This window comes from Primulina huaijiensis, chromosome 15 (assembly GCF_012295235.1).
Source record: "Primulina huaijiensis isolate GDHJ02 chromosome 15, ASM1229523v2, whole genome shotgun sequence".
Classification (NCBI taxonomy): domain Eukaryota; kingdom Viridiplantae; phylum Streptophyta; class Magnoliopsida; order Lamiales; family Gesneriaceae; genus Primulina; species Primulina huaijiensis.
In genome coordinates this window covers 24,629,284-24,656,188 of record NC_133320.1, presented here as the reverse complement: position 1 = coordinate 24,656,188, position 26,905 = coordinate 24,629,284, and the positions used below count along the sequence as shown (strand labels likewise).

At 34.2% G+C, this 26,905-nt stretch overlaps 5 protein-coding genes across 8 annotated transcripts; 3 read left to right on the top strand and 2 right to left on the bottom strand.

Moving 5' to 3' along the window:
- Nucleotides 1-2,957: 2,957 nt before the first annotated feature.
- Nucleotides 2,958-5,184, top strand: LOC140958548 (serine/threonine-protein kinase RIPK-like). Its single transcript, XM_073416035.1, has 5 exons — nt 2,958-3,537; nt 3,667-3,802; nt 4,056-4,192; nt 4,295-4,418; nt 4,509-5,184. Exons 1-5 carry the CDS (start codon nt 3,160-3,162, stop codon nt 5,030-5,032), a joined length of 1,299 nt encoding a protein of 432 aa, XP_073272136.1. The 5' UTR covers nt 2,958-3,159; the 3' UTR covers nt 5,033-5,184.
- Nucleotides 5,185-10,639: 5,455 nt separating this feature from the next.
- On the top strand, nt 10,640-12,543 carry LOC140960260 (protein NEGATIVE GRAVITROPIC RESPONSE OF ROOTS). 2 transcript variants are annotated; one of them, XM_073418464.1, is made up of 5 exons: nt 10,640-10,745; nt 10,822-10,885; nt 11,019-11,560; nt 11,714-11,876; nt 12,015-12,534. In XM_073418464.1, the coding sequence occupies exons 1-5, from the start codon at nt 10,740-10,742 to the stop codon at nt 12,032-12,034; spliced, it is 795 nt and encodes a 264-aa protein (XP_073274565.1). In that variant the 5' UTR covers nt 10,640-10,739; the 3' UTR covers nt 12,035-12,534. The 2 variants fall into 2 exon arrangements, with proteins under 2 accessions (XP_073274565.1, XP_073274564.1); XM_073418463.1 differs by having other exon boundaries at nt 11,714-12,543.
- Nucleotides 12,544-13,699: 1,156 nt separating this feature from the next.
- LOC140960561 (uncharacterized) lies at nt 13,700-17,385 on the bottom strand. 2 transcript variants are annotated; one of them, XM_073418866.1, is made up of 6 exons: nt 16,993-17,385; nt 15,247-15,357; nt 14,856-15,017; nt 14,605-14,776; nt 14,124-14,197; nt 13,700-13,962 (listed from the first exon to the last, which is right to left on the bottom strand). In XM_073418866.1, the coding sequence occupies exons 1-6, from the start codon at nt 17,260-17,262 to the stop codon at nt 13,882-13,884; spliced, it is 870 nt and encodes a 289-aa protein (XP_073274967.1). In that variant the 5' UTR covers nt 17,263-17,385; the 3' UTR covers nt 13,700-13,881. The 2 variants fall into 2 exon arrangements, with proteins under 2 accessions (XP_073274967.1, XP_073274968.1); XM_073418867.1 differs by having other exon boundaries at nt 15,247-15,354; nt 16,993-17,383.
- A 632-nt stretch (nt 17,386-18,017) lies between these two features.
- On the bottom strand, nt 18,018-20,698 carry LOC140958747 (pollen receptor-like kinase 3). 2 transcript variants are annotated; one of them, XM_073416312.1, is made up of 3 exons: nt 19,938-20,698; nt 19,104-19,865; nt 18,018-18,867 (listed from the first exon to the last, which is right to left on the bottom strand). In XM_073416312.1, exons 1-3 carry the CDS (start codon nt 20,401-20,403, stop codon nt 18,311-18,313), a joined length of 1,785 nt encoding a protein of 594 aa, XP_073272413.1. In that variant the 5' UTR covers nt 20,404-20,698; the 3' UTR covers nt 18,018-18,310. The 2 variants fall into 2 exon arrangements, with proteins under 2 accessions (XP_073272413.1, XP_073272412.1); XM_073416311.1 differs by having other exon boundaries at nt 19,104-20,697.
- Nucleotides 20,699-24,842: 4,144 nt separating this feature from the next.
- On the top strand, nt 24,843-26,157 carry LOC140959860 (protein TIFY 10A-like). Its single transcript, XM_073417895.1, has 5 exons — nt 24,843-25,078; nt 25,162-25,291; nt 25,387-25,619; nt 25,729-25,786; nt 25,871-26,157. Exons 1-5 carry the CDS (start codon nt 24,940-24,942, stop codon nt 25,983-25,985), a joined length of 675 nt encoding a protein of 224 aa, XP_073273996.1. The 5' UTR covers nt 24,843-24,939; the 3' UTR covers nt 25,986-26,157.
- The last annotated feature ends 748 nt before the right edge of the window (nt 26,158-26,905 follow it).

Genomic DNA, 26,905 nt, shown 5'->3' with positions numbered 1-26,905 from the left:
CTCTAAGATTATTTATCTTTCCTCTATCCCTACCCTCTTTCCAATTTTACGCTTTCTCTTTCACCAACGTCGGACCACCTCCCTACGGCGACCGCCGACAGCCATCGGACCACCTCTGTTGCAGGGCCGTCGCCGGAGTAAAGAAGAAAAAATAAAGAAAAGAGCAATTTTGTCATTTTATCACAAAATTCAAAATTATCCTATACTTAAAAATCATACCAAGCATATTACTATTTTACATCATATATTACATTTCTATCATTATCATTTTTTATCATTTACATACTAATCATTAGTTTATTTTATCCTCCTACCAAATGCAGCCTAAAGGTACAACCAATATATCGTTATAGCGATATTTACAACCATAATATCACGAGATTTTATTGTTATATCACGAGATTTTGTATTCAATATATAGTGAGATTTTGACAAATTGAATTTTTGTATTGAATTTTTTGTGTTGTACAAACCGATGTACAAATATCGATGTACAAGTAACATCTCTCAAACTCGATGCTTTGTCTTATTTTTAAAAACAATATTCAGAAACCTAATTCGCTGGATGATTTTGAATCGAATCTTATCTTTTAAAAAAAAAAAATCAATGATTGTTGCAAGGACAATCATAAATTAAAAAATTGGAATATGTATAGTCCAGATTTAAATTAAATAGTCTATTTACGATATTTAAGACATGGTGATAATTACTTCTTAGCCAAGCAATAATGATTAATCTACGAAGGTTCTTTACAAAATTTAATACATCGCAATTAAGTAAGTAATTAACATAACCTCTAAGGATGTCCACTATATGAATGTTTGACCAATCATCAAGAATTTAATTATTTTTATTAATGAATAGGGTTTTTCCAGTATGATTTTATCTAACCAACGTGATTTGTAAAATTTTGTGTTTAACGACGTTAGTCTTGGATTTTTCCCAGTACGCACCGAAAAGTAACGACTACAACTTCTCACGTCATAAAAAAAATGAAAGTAATTAACACATTTGGTTAGTTTTCTTCATCTAGGGTGGTTCAATTCGATAGCAGAAGTTTGGATTTTCTTCATCTAGGGTGTAAGATTTGTAAACTGTGAACAAATCAAAAGTTTTTGGACAATTGGAACATTGTTACATTATCTTTAATAAAACGTATCAATACTTAATATTTCGATATCATTTTTTCATTCTAATTTTAACTTATACAACTGGTAACTAAAATTTTTAAAAATAATTTGGAAAAAAAGGAAGCCGCCATGATTAATGGGGATTTTCACCATTCCCAGTTAGGGGTGTAAATGAACCGAATACGTTCACGAACTTTTCGAGCCGGTTCGAATAATATTTGGTTCGAATTTGAACATGTTCGAATATTTTTCGAATCGAATTCGAGCTAAAATTATATTGTTCGATTGTTCGCGAACCTTAGCATTATATTTAAAAAATAAATAAAATATTATTAAGTACATATGTTGAATATTTGTAAATTGATTATTCAAAAGTGTAATGAAATCAAGGAGGACTAATATTTAATGGTTTGTTATACTTGTTTTTTGGTGTAGATAAGTGATACATTTTAATATTTTTGAATAACAATTGAGCAATGAAACAAACCACCATTTCTAGTAGTGATTCGAATTATTCGATTTAGTATTTGAAAAGTTCGAATCGAATTCGAATTCGAGTCTCAGTTCGAATCGAGTTCGAATCGAAAATAATAAAAGTTCGAGTTTCGAATCGAGCTTCGAATATGTTTATTCGGATTCGAGCTCGAGTTCGAATACTCAGCCCTATTCCCAGTGAATATGTATAATAAAAAAAAATCAATTATTGCATTGTCCCTACTATTGCTTTTATTTAAAAGATTTATTTTATAATTTTCTTTCTCTGATTCTCGTAAGTTTCAAATTTGTCCGCCCCACGAAGGATAGATATACATGCGGTGTGAAATCGCACCGCTTCAGACATACATTGCTCCCTAATGGATTTCACAACTTGTTTCGACCAAACAAGGGAAGATACAATTTACTTAATTTTGCCGATTTCTTCGAAAAAGTTGAGCGAAACTTCTTGGTGATTTAGTCAAATTCCATGATAGTTACCGTGAAATTAAAAAGTCGTGGTTAGATTGATTTGTTGCTCCTAATTTTCGACTTTTACGAATTCAAAAAGAAAACTAATAATAGATTTGCTGTCAATTTGTTTGGTAACGAAGCAACTGGGAAGAAAAATGAACATTATCAGATTAATTCAAAAAATTATATTTTTTAATTGCCATGTCTTCGGAAAGTTCCTCACCTGACCTTGCAATTTGCTACACTTGACCAAATCATGATTAACGTGTGAAGGAAGACAAACAGTTTTCTTTACATATTTTTTTATGATCCATTAATTGTTTCAACGCTATATACTAATTCGCACTCCTTCACCCAAAATTGTTAAAGTTAGTTCCATCTATATATATTTTAAAAATCTTCTGGATGCATTGTTGCTCACTCATCGTACTCATCAATGAGGTGACATTCATCCATTATATATATCGATTTTGATTGTGGATTGATTATCTTGTATTAAAACATATGCTAAGATGGAGTAACATAATTTCAAATGTAAGCATAGAATGAACCTATTTTTTTGACATTAAAAAACTTGAGAATATTAGGATGAATCGCCAACATCAGGCATCTGCGAGAACATGCACACAGTAGTACTGTTTGCAAATCAACTACGTGTAGCAATTTTCTTCTCAAAATTACATAGAGATGGTGTTGAACAATCTGATCAATTCTCCGCGTGGCGAAACACGCAAGAGAAATGGCCCAGATTATACCATAATCGTTAGTTGGAATCTAATAGTCAACTTTTTCTTTATTATTATTATTTAATTAGGATCTACTTGGTAAATTTTATATACAGTGGAAGGGAAGATATAATATATATATAGGGTGGTATATATATGTTGTGTGCCAAGTTTGAATTAGTATTATATAAAAGGAGTTGTTACCCATTATATCTCCTTTGTTTTCATTTCATTTCATCATATAAACCTTCCAAAGCTGTAATTTTTTTCTTTGCTTTTAGAATCACACACACATACCTCAAATCGATCTTGATCCAATTTCCAGATCACTCACTGCACGGTCTTTTTCTGATTGATGGCTGTCAAGAAGAAGATGACATGGCAAGAATATTTCCCGAGTTGTTTCAAGCCTGAGAGCCCGAGGCCGGATAAGAAGAAACCGATCTCGAAGCCATCTTCATTTCATAGGATCTCATTATCGGACTTGAGTGGATCCACCCTTTCGGAGGATCTCTCTACATCTTTGGCGGGCTCTAACATTCATGCGTTTACTTTACAAGAGCTGAGGGTGATCACACAGAACTTTTCATCGAGTAATTTTCTTGGTGAAGGCGGGTTCGGGCCGGTGCACAAGGGATTCATCGATGACAAGCTGAGGCCTGGTTTGGAGGCTCAGCCCGTGGCGGTCAAGCTCCTGGATTTAGATGGCGCACAAGGCCATCGAGAGTGGCTGGTAAGGTGACCGAAAGCGAAACCAAATGCAATTTAAATTTCATGTATGTGTATTTTGGTTTATTTTTAGATAGCATTTGTATTGATTATATATAAATGATTAATGTTATTTTTGGAATGCGATGAACAGACGGAAGTGATATTTCTTGGTCAACTGAGACATCCACATCTGGTGAAGTTGATTGGTTATTGCTGTGAAGAAGAACACAGGCTGCTGGTATATGAATATATGCCTCGTGGAAGCCTGGAAAGCCAACTCTTTAGAAGTAAGTCCGGTTATATATATTATTTATATCCTTTTAAAAAAAATTTGTATTTCTAAATATTTTTTCAGTAGATCGAAATTTTCATGTAATAAAATGATAAAATCGGGTAAATTTCTTCAAAATTTAAATCAAGTTTTGTACATTAATTAATGATCAGAGCTACTGGCGCAGATCACCAATCACGCAAACGTTTTTATTATTCAAAAGCTTCACTCTGTGAACATGAATAATATTAAAGTGTGTCTGTACGCAGGATTTGCAGTCACACTTCCATGGTCAGCAAGATTGAAAATTGCACTTGGAGCCGCAAAAGGACTAGCTTTTCTCCATGAAGCCAAAAAGCCCATCATATACCGTGATTTTAAGGCTTCGAACATTTTGCTAGACTCAGTGAGTCGATTTTCTGCTTTATATATATTTCTATATTATAAATTTCTATAAAAAAATATGATGCTCGTATGTATGAATCTAATGTTCCAAACTCTGCTCCAGGATTACACTGCAAAGCTCTCGGATTTCGGGCTTGCAACGGATGGTCCCGAAGGCGATAACTCGCACGTTTCCACCCGTGTTATGGGCACACAAGGTTATGCTGCACCGGAATACATCATGACTGGTAATTTAATTTACATTTTATGGCTTGTACATATGATACAACAAAATTAAAGCATATACACAAAATAAGTTGTTATGATGTTTTGTGTAGGTCATTTGACAGCAGCAAGTGATGTATACAGTTTTGGAGTCGCGTTGTTGGAGCTTCTCACAGGTCGAAAATCAGTAGATAAAAGCCGTCCTTCGAGAGAACAGAACCTTGCACCCTGGGCAAGGCCGTTGCTCAAAAACCCTCGAAGACTAAGCCGCATAATGGATCCGAGACTTGAAGGGCAGTACTCCGAAACTGGAGCACAAAAGGCTGCGGCATTGGCTTACGAATGCTTGAGACATCGGCCTAAACTCAGGCCCACAATGAGTGAGGTGATCAAAGTTTTGGAGCCATTGAAGAATCTTGATGACATTCAAGTGGGGACATTTGTTTTTGCAGTTTCAACGGACAGTGATTCGCGTAATTGTTCGAACGAGAGTGATTCGGAGGTGGAGAAGAAAAGGGAGAATGGCCAGTATCATCGTAGGCACAAACTACATCAGGAACATAAGAAAAGGCTCAGATCTCCTAAGTCTCCCCTTGTCTTCAATTCGCAGGAAGAGATCATTCAAATTAGTGCATAAGATTCTTTGATCATGTTGTATTTCCTTTCAAATTATCTCAGAATCTCGTGGGATTCTCCAAAAGAAACCGGGTGTCGTGAAATTCAAATATATATTCAATCTGTATATAAAGACGGAAGAATAATTGCCTATAAATTCATTCGGACACACAATTTTTAGGCCGATCGAGTTTGAGCGCACACATTTTTTGTTTTGATAAATCAAAAGAATTTGTATTCGTTTGTTTATTTACTTCGCAATTGAAATGAAGAGATCAAAGAAACAGAAAAGAGATTCCGTCAAGATGAGAAACACACACACACAAAAATATTTATTTTCTAATCAATAATATATAGTAATATATTGTATCTTTGTTCTTGACTTGGCTGTTTGGGTTGTCGGAAAAGTGAACAATTTCGAATCCCTTGTTTTGAATGGTGGTAGTTTTGACTTAGTGAATTCACGGAGGTAACATATATATAAATAAACGAAAACTTATATTACATATTTTTCATTTTAGATATAGAATAGATCGAATATTTGTGAAATCGTATTCTATTTTATATATGCTGTCCAAGTTTGTGCATAAAGGTTATTTTGATATTAAAAATTCAAAATTTCTTCCAAATCGATCGTGAGAATTAGTGTAAATTATATTATAAAAGTTTGCGTACCCACAGAGTTGGTGGATCGATTATTTGCATTTATAAAACTTCGTATTTGAAAATTAAGTCATATGTTAAAGCATAAAACGAGCTAAATTATGAAACAAGTTTCTATATATGTTGGGAAATAAATCAAATAAAATGTGAAAATTTGCACGTGGCATTCTAAGTTAATCCCCAAATTCAAGCCTGATCCTAACATATTGAAAACCCGGCCCGACATTAATACTATGTATACGGCCATCGGGAGCAGAGCTATGATTCAAAATTACTTATGACAGACTTTATCATATATTGTATTTAATAAAATAAATAATTAACTAAAAAATTTAAAATAAAAAATACGTAAATATTGACTTAAGGCCAACATAAAACAAAAGTATTTAATATTTAATACTTTAAAAAACATAGAGTTAAAACACTACTGAAGTTGTGTTCTTCGATTCGTTGTGTTTTTCGATTCTTTTTAAAATAAAACTCATTAATTATTAAATCGTTATCAATTTTTTCAACCAAATCTCGTTCGATGCATATTATCATAGAATCTCCGAAAAACTCTGCTTCCATCTTGTTACGAAGAGTTTTTTTAACAAGTTTCATTGCTGAAAATGCTCGTTCCGTTGTTGTTGTAGAAACGGAGAGAGTTAAAACAAGACGAATCAACCTGTCAATTAAATAAATATATCATATTTGATAAATAAGTAAACAACGTAGATAAAAATGTATAAATCACATGTCAATCAAATCATAGGTTCCTCACATTTGTCTCAATTAATCTTCGACATAATTCAGAAATAGTTGATAAATTCTGAAATCTTTCATGGCCAGCAACATCAAGTTTATAGTGATCCAATTGCATTATCAACTGATGCAAATATTGTGAATCGAAATCAAGATAATAGAATTTCTCTGCAAGTCGATAGATATGATCAACATTAAGAAGCTTAAAGTTTTCTTTAGATTCCAAAGCACAACTAAGTTTAAAATGTTCAACTGCCTCATCCTTGAATCTATTATTAAACTCTTCAACTTGAAAATCTATTGCACCTGTAAATACATCAAATCGATAGTGGTGTTCAACTGTGATTGAATCATTTTGTTGACAATAACGGCTTGTACCAGATTTAAAAAACTAAAACCAAAATTCCAATTAAACAAATCGAATTTTCAAATTAATTCAGCTCAATCAGTTATTTGGGTTGAAATCAATATTTTGTTCACCCCTAGACTGAATTGATGTATAACCTTATCTTAATTATAAATGGATTTTTCAAATTTTTTACTCTTAAAAATCATTGCAGTCAAAAACCAAAGTCAGTTCACATCATTTTTTAAAACCAACAGTAAAAAAAAATAATGCATAGATTTGGACATTGACAAACATAAAAAAATAATATGGACATTAATGAAAAAACAAAAACAAAAAGCTTGACACATTATGTAAGTCATTATACACAAAATTCAAATCATATAATATCGCATTTAAAATTTGAGCAATTTATCAAAATCATTACTTTATTTTTCTCAAAATAAATTCTTGTAAATATACACTAGTTCATACTAAAAAAATTTAGATTCTATAAAACTTTTAGTATTAATATAAATTCAATAAAGATATAATAAAGTATGTAGTAACTGCATAATGATATTATCATATTGACTCAATTTAATATATTTGTATGTTATTGTAAATATAATTTAAAAATATATTTGAAACTTAAAGCTAATTTTAAAAATCAACTAACATTAAATTCTTCAACCTTTTGAACAAAATGGGAGCAAAAGTCAAATTTGATTATATGTATTTGTACAATGTCATTTTAAAAAATTCTTCATAATTAAAAAAAATCTTCAAATTTGCATAAATAAAGTAAAGTTAAAAAAAACAAAAATAAAAAAAAATAAAAAAAATTCTGAAAAACCAAAAAGAAAAATTGTAAAATTAGGGTGGGACTGGAGCCCACACTAGCCCAAGGGTGGCTCCGCCCCTGCCTATGCTACGGGAAAAACCCGCGGCATGGCAACCCACGCTAGGTTGGCGGTTTATAAAGTTTGCTGGAAAGGGGTTGCTATATGGCTGACATCCTTGCTGCAATGATAGGGCGATTCATGACGGAGTCGATGTCTTATCCCTATCTCTGGGGCCCCTTATAAGCCAAATGTAGGGCTGGAAGGATTGGTTTATCAGGCATCGATTGTTTCACCACTGGCTGTTCGGGTGGATGTTGAACCGGAGAGCCTTGTTTTCTACTCTTTACACACACATATCATTAGTATTAAGTGTAAAATAAATACTACTCTTTACACACACACACATATCACACACACACACACACACACACACACACATATATATATATACGCATCGTTTGGTTGGGCGGATTAGGTGTGATAGATTATTTTATCACACCTAATCCTGCGTTTGGTACGATTTTTATTTAACCAGCCCAATCCTTCCTATGAGTGATTAGGTGGTATTACGTGTGATAAAATAATACATCCGTAGGATTATTAATCCCTCCTCTATCTCTACTCTCTTTCCAATTTTACCTTTCTTCCTTCACCTCTATTGAACCACCTCGGCTGCCGGACCGCCGTCGCCGCCGTCGCCGGACCTCGGCCACCGTCGCCGTTGCCGGACCGCAGTCGGAGCCGGACATACGTCGGACTGCACCGCCGGACCTTCGCCGGAACGCCATCGCCTCCCTCGCCGGACTTCCGCCACCGTCGCCGTTGCCGGACCGCCGCCGCCGGATATACGCTGGACCTTCGTCGGAACGCCATCGCCGCCACGTCGGCTCCCGGACCGCCGCCGGACTGCCGGACCGCCGCCGGAGTGGAAGAAGAAAAAAAAAGAGGAAGGACAATTTTGTCCTTTCATCAAAAATTTCAAAATTATCATACACTTAAAAATCTTACCAAACATATTACCATATATTACATATCTACGACAATCATTTTCTTTATCATTTACATACTAATCATTAGTTTATTTTATTTTGCAACCAAACTCAACCTTACAGTCTATATTATGACAAAATAGTCATAACTTTGATTCTTAAAGTGAATATTTAACACAAAAATTGAAATCTTATATAGTTTGAAGATCAGAATATTCTACACATCTCCACGATTTATTTGTAGGCCGAACTACAAACCAGGCCCATTGGTAGTTTCTATCATGGCTAGGGTCATTGATATTTAACTTTTATAAAAGTGATTTTTTTAAAAAATTTAAAAATTGTTTTACGAACAAATATGTTTTAGATAACTATTTTATAAAAATAATCTTACAATTAAAAATACTATGTTTTGATTTTCATTATTGTCTTCATTTCTAAAAAAAAAAAAAAAAAAAAAAAAAAAAGAAAAGAAAAACCAACTCTCAGTTACTCTTTTAAAACATTTTTTAAAAATATTTTTCAAAAACGTTTTACCAAATTCTCTTAAAGTAATTTTAAACAAATAGTATCCTAAATGTTTCTTTAATTTGTTTTCAGAGCACATTATAAGCTGCACACAGTCACCGTAAATGCCAATAATTGCAAGGGATGATAATATGGGGGCGCCACGGGTCAAACTCTTGATGAAATATAAAATTTAATGTAATTATATATGAATATGCAAGTTCACTTAATTTAATTTTAAGGGGATTTTAAATAATAACGACACGTACATATATATATAATAATAATATTAAAGATATTTTTGGAGAATGGGAAAATGGGGTTAGGTGGATTGGGGACTGAATTAGAACATGTGGAGTGTTTGCTTTGCTAAGGTTGTATGGATTGTTTCGTTTGTTGGATTCTGCAAAAGTCGAGCGAGCATTACATAACAATTAATAGGACTTCTCATTTTACATCTTCTTATATTATACATTTTTCAATCATCCTAGAAATTGTTGTTAACTAAAAAGAGATATGATTTTATGTCGATCTATATATATAATGACTTAACGGATTAAATTATTTTTTCAAAGGCAAATTATTTTCTAGAATTGTGATCTAGCTAGCTCGAAGAAACAAATCAATCCCCGACATCATATGATCTTGTCTCAAATAGTTAATTTATAGGTTTCGTTTGGGCAGCCAATCCTTGTATATATCCTATAATTATATACCTAATATCTTTTATTGTCATTCCTTCTCAAATGCTATCCTGATTTCCCATTCCACGACTATATTTTATCTATATATTAAAAAAAATATTTTTAATATATAAAAAAATATGAATTGTTCAACTGCTTCCTCGAAATAATAGATAGATTCTTAAAAATTATAAGCAAGAAAGTGGGACTAGTGTAACATAGTTTTCAGTCCCATTTCAGAATGTGGTTAGGTAATAATGTGTAGAGAATTTCTCTGCTAAAATTGGCTGATTCAACCCAGAAAATTATATGATTAGGACACGGCCAATCTCACCACTACATGTACTTTCAATCCTGTCAGCAGCTTACAAATATCAAATCGTGAGTTAGTTGGACACTATTTTGGAATAATATTCAAATATAGATCTATTGGCCACTAAAACTTGGTATATACCATCTATATGGATAGTGTTATCATTCACTTATTACATGATCACTAATCCATACGTTATGATTGAACGAGTGATAATGATTTATCAACTTTATACACATGTCATGTGCTGAGTGGATAAATGTATTACTTGAATGAGTAGCATGAACAAAACCCATAAAAAGACCACACCAATTGGATCTATCCTCGGGTATTATCCCAAGGATAGGGTTGAATAAATCTGGATCGTGTTACCAAAATATCGATCAATTTACCTCTCTAAAAAATTATTAATCAAGTTCAAATTATTGTTTTCATAAAGTTTAGATAAATTCATATCATTTTTTTGATATACTATTTGATGGCGTATTCCCGTTGAAGATCTACCCCACCAACATCTTTTCCGTATATAAAACATACGAAGCTCACTTAACTCATAGCCAAGGTATTTGAGCAGAATGCATAATCTCTCTCCAAATATAACTTAAAATATACCCAACATTCTCAAGTTCTTGAAAGACTACTTGTAGTTCTCGTGGACAAATGAAGGTATCTTTGATTCTAATTTGTTTCTTGGTGAATCAGTCTTTTTCATGAATTGATATGGGTGTGTTTATTGGTTTAGATCTTCGGTTTGCTGAGAAACAAAGGGGAGCATCATCAACCAAATCGAGAATCAGGGACGAATCGTAAGTTTTTGTTAAACAAGAAAGCAAAATAAATGTCAAGTGTTCTTCGAAACAGGCTTCAATACCATTTCAAATCATTAATGAACATTGAAAAATGTGTTATTTAAACTATTCCAATGTCTCGTCAACACAGATCATATGATACATCAACCATGCAGAGAAGAATTCAATGATTGGCCAAATGCTTTACTTGCTATTGGGACTTTTGGAAATAACAATCTTAAAGATTCAGAAAAGTCTAATATTCAAGGGAGCTTAACTTTACCCAGAAGTCCAGGTCACCTGGAACATAATACCCCAGAAGATTCCCGAGAAACTGATAAAGATTTGAGAACAATACTCAATCAACATATTTCCACGGATTCCAGTTTTTCTGGGGAGTTGAAAAAGCATTATGTATCGCTGGAGAAATTCTTGGAAGGTGACAAGATTATCAACCAGTCGATGAATATCGTGCCAGAAAATGAAAATTCTCGCCTCCGTCGAACCTTGAGCTCAGATCATGACAGGGAAGGAAACAGTATTAGGTTGGAAAACAAAAGAAATGACATTCGTAAAAGGTCATTGTCTTTTCTTCTTAAGAAGGCATTCCTGTGTAGAGGTGGATCTGTGCTCACTCCCGGTTTGAGGGATCCAATTACAGGGCCTGGATTGGCTAATTCAAGAATGGATAAGGTACATTCTAAAACTAAATGATAAGACAATGTTCACAGAAAAACCAAAACACATTCTAGCATCATGATCTTGCGCTATTCTCTTTCAGATTTTAAGCGTCTTCTCTGTTTGAAGTACAAAAAATTGGTCAATCTTTTTCCTATCTATGAACAGATTTTAAGGGCCATCCTGAATAGAAGGGTCTACCCTCAAAGGTCTAGTCCAAAGGCAAAGCCAAAGAAATACCTAAATATGCACGGGGAAGATGATAGTGATGATGATCAAGAGCCAAAAGAGGCCACTGATGGAAGCAAATGGGTCAAAACAGATAGAGAATGTAAGCACACTACATGTTTTTGCAAAGGATATTGTGAAAAATACATGCTGTTTTTTGCAATATGAACTATAAATTATTACCTTTTCAGTCCTCTCATATCTTGCTGTAAGTTAATTCCACGGTTTCTATGGATTGTAGATATTATTCTGGAGATGTAATCTGTGTTATCTCGTACTATAAGGAACATTCGGGATACCATCTGGAAATGCAATTTGTGTTGTCTCCACCAATAAGGGGTACCAAGATGCTTCAACATTATCTATTTATAATTCTACAGTTGTGCTACACACTAAAATGGTGAATTGTATTTTATTCTCATGAACGATGACATTGAGGTGTTTCACATAGGAATAAGATACAATTCACACTGTACTTGAATGTAAAATTCAATATATCATTTGGACGGAGGAGGCAAATACTAATGTTATCTTCTATCGTTTAAGAATAGATGTCAGGAGACAGCATACATATTATCTGAATTTTCGTCACAGTTTCAGAAGTTGATATGTATATGTAGTCCTCTAGGGGACACACGTATTTCTTGTCATGAAGCAAACGAGTGTTTCAATTTACCATGCTTGCCTTATTCTTTGATCTGTATTTCTTCATAGTCAACAACAAAGAACACTTCGGAATCATCTGATCAAGTTTCATCACAATTTACCATGCTTGCCTTGTTCTTTTAGAACACTACTTCTGATTCAACTTCACCACAATCTCTGATGTAGTCACCGCCGCTGAAACCATAGTCATCTAAATTTAATACTTGGTCAGTTAGGAGACCTAAAGAAACTGTAGTCATCTTTCTCTCTTGTTTTTCCCAAATTCTAGTTGTCGATTATCCTAGCTTTTGAACAGGAGAAAAAATAAGTCTTAGTTTTATATTTTGTTTGGAATATTGTCTTAGTTTTATTAGTATTTTCTTATGGTATATTGACATTGTTCTGAATTATATATTTTATCAATATTTATTTATAGAATTCATGGTACAAATACTATTATATTTAAGTCGATGAAAAAATATATAAATATTAAGTTTTGAAGGCGCTATTTTCGATATTCGTCTCAGACTTCAAACTCTCAGGTCCGGCAGTGCGTCTACTCTCTACCCCTTCACATATATTAACTTTAATTTTTTTTTTTTTTTTAAAAAAATACAATATAATTTCTTAGAAATTTAAGAAAGGAGGATGATTTTTGTGAGATGCAAAAATCCCGCATTTGTCGCACGGATAAATAGAAATTGAGATCACTCATGGCCGCTTGCTTCGATGCGAAAATAAGTTGGAAATGACGGCCCTTTTGTTGCTAATTTTTCCCTATTTTAAGAAAAAAAATTGGTGTGTTCTTGAAGAGGAATAATGACATGAAACCACAAAAACTTATTTTAGGGCTTAACTTCTACTTTGTCAGATTTGATAGTTTGATACGGATCACTTTATTCCAGATACAGATTGCTTCGCTTGTTTATGCATACCAGAACCGTTTCATCAAAAAGCTAGGCTAAGAAAAGTGTTTTTTTTAAAAAAAAAAAATTGCTTTATAATTTTATGTGCTTGGATTGGCTTCTTAGTGATATAAAAAAACACTTAATTAAGCTAAAATTTCAAATTTAGAGCTTTTAAAGATTTTTTCAAGTGAAAAAAACACTTATTCCTTTAAATTTTATAAATTAACAAAATGCTTTTTATTTATTTATCTATCTAAACACAAACCTTAATCACTTTTAAAAGTTCAACTTAGAAAAGCACTTTTTGAAGCAAAATAATTTTGTAACCAAACACACTCTAAGGTTGTGTGTGCATGGGTTTGTATGAAATCACTTAAAATATACTCTTTACAAATCCTACTTATACCAAACGTGTGTTAAGTACAAATAGCATTTTCAGTTATGTCCAGTCCCCATTCGAAAAAGAACAAGAAACACGCAACAACTTGGAGAAATTTTATAACTATAGATGACATGATAATGTCGTAATCATTCTTATTTCACCCTGCCAAGAACTCAAGACTGGAACACTCTCTTCACAAATCCTTCCACGGAGCTGCCCATTCCAGCTCCCACCGCTTCAGCCAGATACTTAACCTGCAAATTCGCAAGTCTCTAATCGCGTTGGGACGAAATTTTCATATCATGGAAATTTAGTGATAGATCATTTCATTGGCATACCACATATCTATTAGCAACTTATGTACATGTAAAAAGTACAAGTGACCACAGAAGCAATGAAAAGACAAAATGGTTACCTCCTGAACAGTGTTTTTCATATCAAATGCATCTTTAATTCGTCCATCCAAGAAAGCCCATGTATTCTGAAAATCTACATACATAGCATGACAAGTGAGCAAGTCTTTCTACACAAAAAAGAGAGGAACAACACTACTTAAATGATATTATCTGCCAATCAAGCTGTACTAATGTAGCTATGCTGATAGTGCATTAACACGTTAGGCCCACATGGTAAGCTTCTTGACAGCTGGGTCTCTACACGGCAAATTGCACGAAAATGCATCTCAACGGGAAAAGGGAATTGTATTGACAAATAAAAAGTATAATGAACCACATTGTGCAACAAGAAAGCTTGATCGAGTGGATAGAATGTTCATGCCCAGTACAACATGGAATTAACACATGAGAACAGAAGGAAAAAATATCAGAAGCTTCAGCAAGACCCGAAAAATATCATCTGAATCAAGCAAGGAAAAAAAATCAAATCACAATGCTAACCTGGGGAAGTATCGGTAAGCATGTATAATTCAGTTGTGGAGTATATCCCACCAAGGACCGTGCGCTTCACATACCAATCAATGTCGACAGCCTTATCCCCAGCAGCATGCCAAATTTCATCAACAAGCATTGCTCGCTGCTTGAAGCTCGCAGAAATATTCAAGGGTTGTGCCTACAATTTATCTTATAAAGGATTTACTTGGACAAGCATCTCGATGAAAGCCTAAGCTTGGAGAGACAACAATGTTCACCTGTATGCTAAGTGCTTGAGGCCATTTTGAAATATAGGGAGCCTGCATCTCTAATCGAATTCTGACGAGCTTTGAAACACGTTGACTGAGAATTAAGATTTCCAATTCGGGGTCTGTCTCAACTATGTTAATTAGCCTTTGCAGACAATCATCCATGAAAAACTGAAGCAAATAAATAAAAGAGCATTGATCAACCAGTGTATATAAAAGCCTATCCACAGAATACGTGTGTCTCCATGACTAAGAACTATGAGCATTGAATGTATAGAAATATTACGGATTCACGAGGAGCATCAAAAGACAGATCCAGTATCCTGGTAACAAATCCATTCTGTTTTGGTGTTGTTCTAACCCAAAATTAAACATAAATATAAAGGTTAAAAAAGCAGACCTCTACTAGAGAAGCTTCTTTCCGAGGAAAAGAACCGACAATAGCAGGAGACACACCAACATCTCTTGCTCCAGCGATCATGGCCGCATCAGTCCATCCTAATCTAATCTGCTAAAACATCGCAAGTCACTATTACAATTTGCATAAAGTAGTTTCGCTTACGCTATCTGTAATGACCCGAATTCTTATTTTGAATGAAGTATTAATTAAGAGATAATTAAAGAGTTGTTAATTAAGTATTATTAACGAATTTATAATTTGAGATTAATCTGTTGGATCCACTGAATTTTAAATGGGTAACCCGATCTACTTCCGATTACGTTATCTCGAGAAATCCAACCAGACGAATGAGATTCTGACACGTGGCGGATAAGATTGATTCGGATTTCTGAAATAATCCGGATGCAGCCTATAAATAGAAGCCGAATTCTTTTGTTTCCTACATCGCATCCTTCAGAGAGAGATAGTTCTAGTCTTTTACCTTAGGTTTTCTAGCCAGTTTCTAGGGCACTTTGGTGTCGGGAAGTTTCGGAGCTAGTGTCGACTCGAGGGGGGGTCGGTGAACTAAGATCGAGACATCATCAGCGGGCTGACGACGGACGCAGGTATAATCCTAAAGCCTTTAGGAAGAACTTTATAGCATATTTGGTAATTCAGAATCTGGTTTGATAGTGATTTCATATTGTTGGTATTGTCTAGGTTAAGAGCTTTCTGTCAGATTGTTTTAGTGAGATACGTGATGTACTGACTGAGATATCCAAGTGTAGTATACACACTTATATGCTGCATATTTATGTGTTGTATTATACATGTTTTACTGCTTTGACATATTATGCGTGACATATCATATTGAGCCTGATATCTTTTGAGAAATACCTCTTTTGTTGGGGCCGCTCAGCCCTATTCTGTATTGTGGACGATTGGTCATCGAGAGCTACAGTGTCCGATGGGACCCGCGGGCTCTGATGAATTGGACATTGTAGGTCCACGTCTTGATGATGAGTGTGGGAGCCAAAACATGCCTAGGGCAGATCAGAGACTATACACTCAGGCGCCTCTAGACTGAGCATGAGATTCTTGACTTGATCCTTGATATCCGAGCATATTGCATTTCACATGCATCATATAAGTTTGTATACTCGTACATTCTCGTATTGGGCGATTGTCGCTCACGTCCTTGTTTTCATCTTGGACATCCCATTCTACGGGGCAGGTCTTAGGTTGGACGGTTCGGACGACCAGGACAGTGGCTAGAGCAGCTGAGTTTTCGGTGGTGATCCAGTGGAGGTTTTATGTGGTTCATCGTTTTATAGTTTAGAATTATGTTTCGATATGGTTGTATTAATGTTTAAGCCTGCTGTTGTTTGTTCTGTTTTCATTTGGGTTGTAAGATGATTAAGTTATTTGATTTTCGCTGTTTAATTGTTGTTATTAAGTTTTAATGTTGCATGCATATTAGTCTTTTTATAAGTGACTCGGGTAAGGGCGCTACACTATCACTCCAATTCTCACAAGAAAAAAGACTATTTTAAAGACTCAGGAAACAGCTTTAAAACATTGAGCTTTGTTAGGCCGCGTTGATATAAAATCAGAGATGGGAATGAATACAATTCCATTCATAATTTAACAACAGTTATTTCGGTCCAAGTTTAATTTAATGCACTAAAATCACAGCCCAAAATAATCCACTCACAAAACACACAATTAACAAATCAAAAAAAAAAAAATCGAAGGAAAGGAATAGACCACGTGGCCAAGGGAGGCATGAAGAACACGAGCCTGCTCATCCTGCCAGTGATCTTTAGGACTCGAAGGTTTCCTCGCACCACTCTCCCGCGCGCCCGCCGACGTCGATGATGAAGTGAATGGGTTAGGGTTTTGATTGGGAACGGTTTCAGATCCTGCTGCAGTAGAAAACAGCGTTGGATTTGTGAGTATAGGTGTTGAATTTTGAAAGCGGTTGATCCGCTGACCAAACACCGGAAGCAGCCGTTTCGCCCCCGCGAATCGATTCATTTCGGTACAGTATCAGTATGGATGGGGCCGGGAAATAATCAAGCAGAAATTTTGGTGAACTTCGATTGCCACTCCAATCTCAGCCCAGAAGGCAGAAGCCAGCAACCAAAAATATTTAACAAGATTATCTTTATTTATAAATAAAAAATAATATTAAAAAAACTGTGGAATTTTTATGTATACCAATAAATTATGTTGTAAAATTATAATCATAGTATATATAAATTTTTTATTTTATTAAATATTTAATTTTATGTTTAATTTAATAATAATCGATAGAAATTAGTGAAGGCTCATGGTGCAATTTAAGTAGGATGATATTGAAAATACATTAATTGAAATAAGAAATTTAAAAAAAGAATTAAATTATTTAAAAAAATCGAGAACGACTCAATTATTTGTTTAAAACTTTGTAATTAAGTAGGTAAAATAATAGTTTTTATATCAAATTCTGTTCGAGGTTTATTTCTTTAGCCAAATTGAAGCAAGCAAACTACTATGAGTACTGCCAATAATATTCCATTATCAAGAATTAGACTTGGAAAATTGATTTGTAAGTTATATAGAATCAAACCAGGCAGTCGTACTAGTTTCCTTGCCTTGCCTTTTGTGTTGGTATTTTGATAGGTTGTAGAAAAACTGCTAAAATCTTGAATATAATTGAATTTTACCAGCAAATGGCAAACATGTTGAACTCCCTAAACTTCACATTGATCAATTAAAAGCAAAATCAAGCTACAATTACAATATTCACAAAATGAATGTCCATTCTATTTTCTGTGCTTTCTTTAAAATAAAAATAAAAAAAATTATCTACAAAAATGGGGTTCAACCACCAATCATATAGATTGCTTTCCTAATCTAGAAAAAACATTAACTTTTCTACACAAAAAAACTACATTTACCATGGATAACTTAGGGACATTCTATCGGTTAATTATCGTCGGATCATGTAAGAAGTTTCATCTGAATCTCGTATATGTTGTAGACATTTCGCGGTGTGTTCGATCCATCCCGGTGAGACGACCAATCTGGAGGAAAAAAAGCCTCAAACTTGTACTTCTCCTATATTCCTTGCAGCTTCCCTCATTTCAATCCTCTTGGTATGATCATTTTCTGTGCATGCTGCTGCAATGTACAGCATCTTCTCCATCTGGTCGACTGAATTTGATGCATTTCCAATCTCGGGGTCGATCAATTCCCTGATTCTGTCCTCAGAAATGGCTTGATTCACCCATTGCACCACATCAGTACCACCCTTTGGATTGTACTGAGAAGGGAATTTCCCTGTCATAATTTCGAGAATCACGATTCCTAGACAGTAGACGTCGCTTTTGGGGGATACTTGTTGATACTGTACAGCCTCGGGGGAGTTGTAGGCTAAGAGGGCTTGCGCAGATTGGGTGTTGCTGATTAAAGCATGCAGCCCGTAATCTGTTAGCAGCGGCTCGTAGCTTGATGACAGAAGTATGTTGTTGGACTTCAGATTCCCGTGTGGTAAGTCCTGGTTTGCGAATTCCGTGTGAAGGAATTCTAGCCCCCCAGCTATTCCCTTGATTATTCTCAGTCGCGTTGGCCAATTCAGCTCATCGCTGCTACGATTGCCTGAAATTTTGACACTCGAATGTTAAAGCATTTCAGCTCAGAAAAAGGTAAGGGTTCGTGGAAAGATGTGAACGATACAAGAAATGGTAACATATTTAGTTTATGCTTATTGATGTCATAATTTATTCAAAATCTGGGAATATCTTTTGCTGGATTTCGGGTTAAATTAGCAGCATACATTTCAGGGAGACCTATGATCAAAATTCGAGAATGAACCATATATTAAAACGCATTACCATGCAACAGAAACATCAAGCTGCCTTTGGGGACAAATTCAGACACTAAAAGTTTCTCTTCTTTCCTGTAATGATACGCCAATGGTGGTAAAATATTGGGGTGCCTCGGACTTCCAAGCTTTCTGATCTCGGCGTCAAATTCGTCTCTACGGAACTTATTCATTTCTCTCAATCGTTTCACCACAACAGACAATCCGTTGGCCATTACGGCTTTGTATGCTGACCCCATGCCACCATTTCCAAGAACCTCTGCCGAAGCCTTCATCAAATCAGACAATCCGAATATCCCTCTCTCTTCATTAATCACCACAAGATCGCTTGCAGATTTCCCACTATGTGAGTGTATTCTGGAGGAACGGCCACTGGAGGTATCCGAGTTTCTTCCTTTCCTGCTAGAGCTCAGACTCCTCATATTGCTGCTGGGTGTGTGGATCTGCACTTCTTCATCGAGATTCTCTTTTCCAAGGACCCTGAAATTGTTGTCCTTTCTCCGGGCTCTGAAAATGACTGCCACTAACAAAAGAGCAGCCACTATGCCCAAGAAGATCCATTTGGCACTTGAGCCCGATTCTTTGGATTCACTAGTGGCCAATGAATCTTGAACTTTGCATTGCTTCGAAACTACAGCGCCACAGAGGTCGGGATTTCCTTCAAAGGCCGTGGCTTTAAATTTTGACATGCTTTGAGGGATCTCCCCTTGTAGTTTGTTGTAGGACAGATCAATTATCTGCAAGGATTTTTGTGCTAATTCAGGGACAGGCCCTGAAAACTCATTGTTATTTAGGATTAGAGCTATGAGAGACTCCAGTTTTCCTAAAGAATCAGGGATTTTACCCGAGAACTTGTTTCGTGCAAGCTCCACTTTCTTGAGATTCCCAGATTTAATAAAGAAATCTGAAGCTATCTCCCCGGAAAACTCATTCCCTGCCAAGAAAATTGCCTTCAATTTATTCAGTCGATTGAATTCAGGCATTGGACCTGAGAAACTATTGTTCTCCAAACTGATAGCTCGAAGCTCTTGAAGATTCCACAAAGATCCAAGATCAATATTCCCAGCATCACCCGAGAGACCAAGATTCATAAGAAACAAACCCGATACACTCGTATGACCAGCTTCGCTACAATCTACTCCCAGCCATTTTTTCTTATTGTCACACGGATTGGTCCCTTTGATCCAGGTCGAATCCAGGGCGGAAGAATTCTTCAACTTCTTTTTAAATTCGATGAGGTAGTCATCATCATCTATAGCGAAAGAAACAGAGAAAACGAGAAACGAAACGAGGAGGCAAACAGCGGCCATTTCAGTGGGAAGATATGGAGAAAACGCTGTAGGCACCTCCGGGCTTGATGACACAGCTGATGTTTGAAGAGACCGCAAATTTTCGAACCCTGAATTTTGAGGGGGTCTCTGATTTGTGTGGCTTTGTTTGGTTTGAACTTGGAATGGTAGTGTGTCATGATTCTGTGATGTAGTGTACTGATGGTTCGAGTTGAATAAAGATTGGTGATGGAAAAATTTTAGTTAGTTTTCTATGAGAAAACATGTTGAGATTTTTCAGGTGGAAAAGAGAGGTGAATCTTATCTCGACATGAGAGATTTCCGGTGTATCGTCCATTCTTGCAAAAAAAAATATAACATGTAAAATTGAGTACAAATTTCTCCAGAGTACATGGTTTCGTATGGCATATATTTAGTTTTGATTATGAGCTAAAAGTGGAGAACGCACATTGTTTAAACTAGATTCATTCCCATTTGAATCTATGTATGCACCTAGAGTTGATCTTCATGTGTGTCATGACCAAGTTCGGGACACATATCGTGTATCAAGAAACGTTAAATAACGATCAGAGTATGAATTTTGAAATATATATCATTTGATGATGTCCATAGTGATGAATAATGATAAAAATCAGAAGAGAGATTTCGAATTTGAAAAGTCCAAATGTTTATATAGCTCTACTTTTTTTAGCAACACATTAGCGTCCTGCATAATCTTTTTATGGATAATAATGGATCTATCAACAAATATTTAAAAATTACGAACCCATCACAAATTTTGTTTGAGGAGTGATACTCACTAGAAATATAGGGTTCGATTCCATTAGGTGGGATCCGTCTGAATTCAGACCTCGGACCTACTCTGGACCTGAAATCACATAGGAGATCGTTAGAAGAGGGCCGTGAACGTGTCACGATATAACATCTTCGACGCTCAAGTCAAGTACTGAGGACAAAAATGAGAGAGCAGCTAAAGATGCTTCTGAAAATCAATATAGTGAATGAATCAATTTGGCTCTCAAACTGGTATTACAGGAGAGTACATAATATTCATCGTGTGACTCTTATCTTGATTAGGAATGGCCAGAGGTCTGATAGACATATTCATATGATATCAAGTAGATGATATACTATTTGAACTCAATTATACTAGGTAATTAACTCGATCTAGTAATTATACTAGGTAATTAACTCGATCTAGTGTTTGTATTTGACTGAAAATAATTATAACTGATTCATAAATATTTTATCGATATAATAATTTTATTTCTAAATACATCAGATAATTATCGATTTTTTTAAAAGCATAAACCAACGTGAAACAAAAACACTAATTTTCATTTGAATAAAGTGATGCCACCTGTTCCTCGACTAGTAGTGGAGCTAATGGGTCGGATAGTCCAATCATTCCGGGTAAGTAGCTAGGATGGCCATTTGCCAATGAATTCAAGGTCTCGTGAGGAAAATCGGGAAAAAAGATCCCTGCTTTTTTCGTGTTTGGAGATTTTTTTTTTTAATTTCGGAGATGATTAAAGACGAATATGAGAATACTATGTTTATCCTCAAACTCGTCCTAATAAAAATAATTATTATTATTATTGTTAGCAATATTAATAATAATATTAAGTTCGTGTTAGGGAAATCCTCGAACCAGTCCCGTCACCGTTCCATTAATATTTTTGAAACAAAAATTAATATTTGTTCTCACAAGTTCGGGATCCCCCGAACCTGAAAAAATTAGGATGAGTTATGAGGGAGGGGATAAAATTCGAGGATGGATATGAAAATGACAAAAATTCGACTCCTCCCATTCTATTGTCATCTTTAGGGGTCATCATGGTGCGGTTTTGCGGTTTTTTTTTAAAAAAAAATTAAAACCGAATTGCCATATACGGTCGGTTTGTATTTTTAAAAAAATAATTGCGGTTTTACATGTAGAATTAATCTTACGATTTTGAGCGGTTTCAGACGATTGCGGTCGGTTTACGGTTTTTTTTAATGAAAAATATTAAAACATATATTCTAATTTATTTTAAAACAACAACCATAGTGTATTCAAATATAAAATATAGTTCAAATCAAACAAAAATGAAACTAGATAAAACAATAATCAAGTTTCAAAACTAAGTTAATAATTTAACAACACAACACATTCATAACAAAAATAATATTTACACTATTTTATATTTCTTTTTTTACTTTCAAACTTTAAACAAAATATTGTTTTAAAAAAAATAAATAATCTAATAAAAGACTAATATGAAGAATAATTAAGATGAAGATAGCTTTTCTTTATATGAGTAATAATTTTGAAAAGATTTGAGATATAATGAATGACGATTTCTTTAATTGAATATGTTGTTTACAAATTATTATAATCTTAGGCCAAATATTATGGCAAGCGGTTTAGGCGGTGAGGTTATTGACAAAAAAAATAACCGAATCGCGTATGCAGTACAGTTTATGATTACTGTTTTTAATCATGATTTTTATAAAACATTAAGAAAAACGGTACGGTGCAATACGGTTCGGATGGTTAGTAAAAAAATTTGATCACCCCTGATCATCTCTATAAGTAGTTTCGGAGAAGACCAAGTCCAAAAAATTAGGTAAGAATTTTATTCATACATAATAATTAAGTCAAATTTATTTTAGCAATTGAACTTTTCAACAATTCTTTTTAAACGTGCATGATTTAGCATATTGTGGACTTGGCTAGGTTTTTCGTGGAAAGAGTCAGTCTGACCCTTAAGTCAGATTTGACCCAAAAACCAAAAAAATAAAGATATGTAAAAAAATAATTTAAAATTGAAATTAAAATCAAATGAAGATTATGTAAAAACGTTGTATATATTAGATATTAATATTGTCTTACATATTATAGCATCTAGTGAAAATATGCAACGAAATAATAAAACACACAAATAAATAAAAATAACTCCGAGATAATTATGCACAAATATAAATATTTGTATGATATTCGTGACAAAATAATCACCAGAAAAATAGATCGAGTTTACAAAACCAACACTAGTAATTTTATATAAAAAAGTTATCTTCCCTCAAAGCTTAAGAAATCAAATAGCATTTTAAAAACAACAATAAAATAACCAAAGAATGCAAAAACCATGTGCAAGAAACTGGAACAAGAAAAAAAGAAATATTCAATCAACACTCCACGAGTATTATCTTCAGATTTCTACAACAACCACGACAACACAATCGTAAATATTAATTGTATTCTTCAAACGACGACGCTCTAAGACTTAATTCTACTCTTTATGAATATTTCTCTTTATCTCTCCACTTTTGTGCATAGCATATGATTCTCAGATTTATAGACATGTTTTTCCCGATAATTGTTTACTTGATTATATACCTACAAACAATACTAAAATAGAGTTTATAACGAAATAAACATTTTTAAACATATCAAATTACATATAGAGTTTATCCTTATAAAGGTTTGGAAAGGCAAAACTTTTAATCAAATATTTAACAAAATCTTATCAACAAAGAAAAGATAATTTAATGAATAAATTATATCTTGAAACACAATAATTTTTTTTACTTCATAATCAAATGAGGATTTAAGTTACTAATAATTTTTCAATCAAGGCATAAATAGCAATTTTTTACCAACAAGCCATCTGGCATGGCATGTTTTTCTTTTCCGAAATTGTCACCCTTCATGCATATACAATTAATCCATTGGATAATATAAAGTCCGTTAATAATCTATTTTTTTTTTTAAAAAAGGTTAATAATCCAACAACTATGTTAACTATGGAATGAAGGATAGCTTCCAGATTTATTTCTAATTAAGAAATATATCTAAAAATGTAATTTGAAACTTTTTATATGCACATATAAAAAAAAGCCAGATGTTCTGTTAACATAACGTGACCTCAAGGGGAAGTTAGATTAGTAAGGCTGGTGTACAGTTATCCAGAGCTCTTGAATTCGAATTTTTCTGTCTATGTTATTTTAGTTGAGTCTGCTACACCAAACTTGTCTACTTTAGTCATTTGATCATCGTGATTTGTAGACTAATTAATGAGTTGGTTCGTAATTTTATCGAAGACACACAAAAAATAACGGTAATAGAAAATAAATAAGTAACAAAAGAGCGACGAGAAATTAAAATGTACGGCTGTTGCTCACATTTTATTGTCCTATAAACAAATTATCTGTCGTTTATGCTTTTAAATGTAGTAACGAATATGAACTTTTAGATGTTGGTAAAAATCGAGACAACACGCCTCTCAGAAAAAAAAAAGAAAAAAAAAAGAAGAAGACAAACACGTGTTTTAAAAAGGTGATATCCGAACCATTAACAAAACCTTAGGTCAACAAGGTCGGTCGGTGGGTAGGCCAACACAAAATTTTATAATAACAACTCCACATATTCCTCGTGCCTAAAATATAATCCCCCTTTTTATATATATTAATAATAAAGCCCTATTTTTGTGACACACAATTCATTGTCTGAATTCAATTCAAATTTCAATTTAATATCTTTGAAGATTAGTCACCAATTTGTCTTCCGGAGGAAAAATGGGATCGCCGGAATTATTGGACTCCGGGAAGAGGTCTAATTTCTCTCAGACATGTAGCTTGTTGAGCCAGTACTTGAAAGAGGGGGGTAATTTTGAAGACGTCGGTCTGGTGTTGTCCACGAAGTCAGAGCACAAAGGTACGGTATCGTTTCCTTTTTTCTGTTGGGGCTCCTAGATTTGCTGTTGTATGTGTTAGATTTGTTTCTTTTTCGGCTAACAGGGATTCCAACTAGAACGATGGATTTGTTGCCCATGATCGAGAAATCAGATCAGAGTTCGGGTGCTACAAAGCCTGATTCGTATCCCCTCCATGGCGGAAGGACCGAAACCATAAAGAAATCTGATCTCAGGTAAATTCTATGTTACTAATCAACCCCAACCCCAACCCCTCTTGCGTTGGCCTAGGGAATTGTCGTCTTACACAGCTTTGTTCGAATCGTAACAGTGGTATGAAATCCGGGGCTGATCAAAGTGCGCAGATGACCATATTCTACGTCGGTCAGGTGTTTGTGTTTGACGATTTTCCGGCGGACAAGGCGAATCGGATCATGATGTTAGCCAGCACCGCCGCCTCATCACCTCCGAACACAGCTAAGAGACCGGCGGAACTCGCCGCCAGCTTCCCCGAGTTTACTTCAGCTCGAGACCTATGCAGTCCTCACCAGCTTCTTGGTTCTGGTATGCTCATTTCCCTAATCTCCCTTTCAAATTTTCCACACAAAAAAAAAAACGTTAATATCGTAACTGGTTGATGTTTAGTTGACTAATCAGTTTTACGGCGTTGTAGATTTACCAATCAAGAGGAAAAATTCTTTGGCCAGATTCTTGGAGAGGAGGAAAGACAGGTGAATTGGTATTTTCCAAGAATTATTTAACTTCAACTTATTTGTGTATTGGCTGTCGTTAATTTTGGGATATGAAATTTACAGAATCGTTGCTACTGAACCGTACGGAGCAAGAAAACCGACTGCTGCGCCATCTAAAACAGAAGCATGGCTGGAATTGGCTCCTCGATGTTCTTCACCAAACGTTCAGCACCATTGAAATCTTTCGTCTTCCAATTTAAAAAATATTTTATAATTTTTTGTATTTTTTTTCTTGGAATGGATAAGTTTTGTGATTGATGTTGCCTGTCCATTTAAAATTAATTAGTTAATTATTATGATTTGTATAATGTCTTTAATTCATGTATAAAAACCACGTAACATTGATTTTACTTGTTAGCATAAGTTTTTTTGTTATTAAAAAAAAAAATCACTCCAACAAGGTTTTTAAATTCAAACATACCATAACGAATGTTTGAAAATTTTCCTTAGTAAAGAAATTTTTTAAAAATACAATTTTACGTATTCAATAAAAATTAATTGAACCTATATTTGATATCTTGGACAACCGATGGTGGAAAAGGGTTTGGGATATTTCGTCGATTTTACACATTGATGCGACACCTTCGGCTTGTACAGCCCGTATATTTTAATGCAATATAAAAAAATAAATGGAAAAAAAACGAAACCAACCCGAGTTGACCAAAAAAATTTCAGGTTAAAGACAAGGGTTTTCGGATTTGGGTTAAATTTGATTGAACACATAATATGACCCAAAAAATTATGTCGGTTCAAGTCATATTCGAGTCAGCTCGATTGATCTGAAATCTCACCTGAAAAATATAATTTTTTTCATAAACTATTATTTTAGATCAAATAAAGCTACCAAATATTAGGTATAATTATAATGTAACTATTGATATATATATATATATTAGGTATAATTATAATGTAACTATTGATATATATATTTNGAATTTTTAGATAATTATTAATTTTGGAGTAAATAATCATTTAGACAATTGTACTATTAATTTTAAAATTTCAAAAATATGAAACATAATTATCATATTTATATTAAAAAAATTATTATCATGTGTTTAAATTAAAATATTTTTATTATGATTATATGTTTTCATG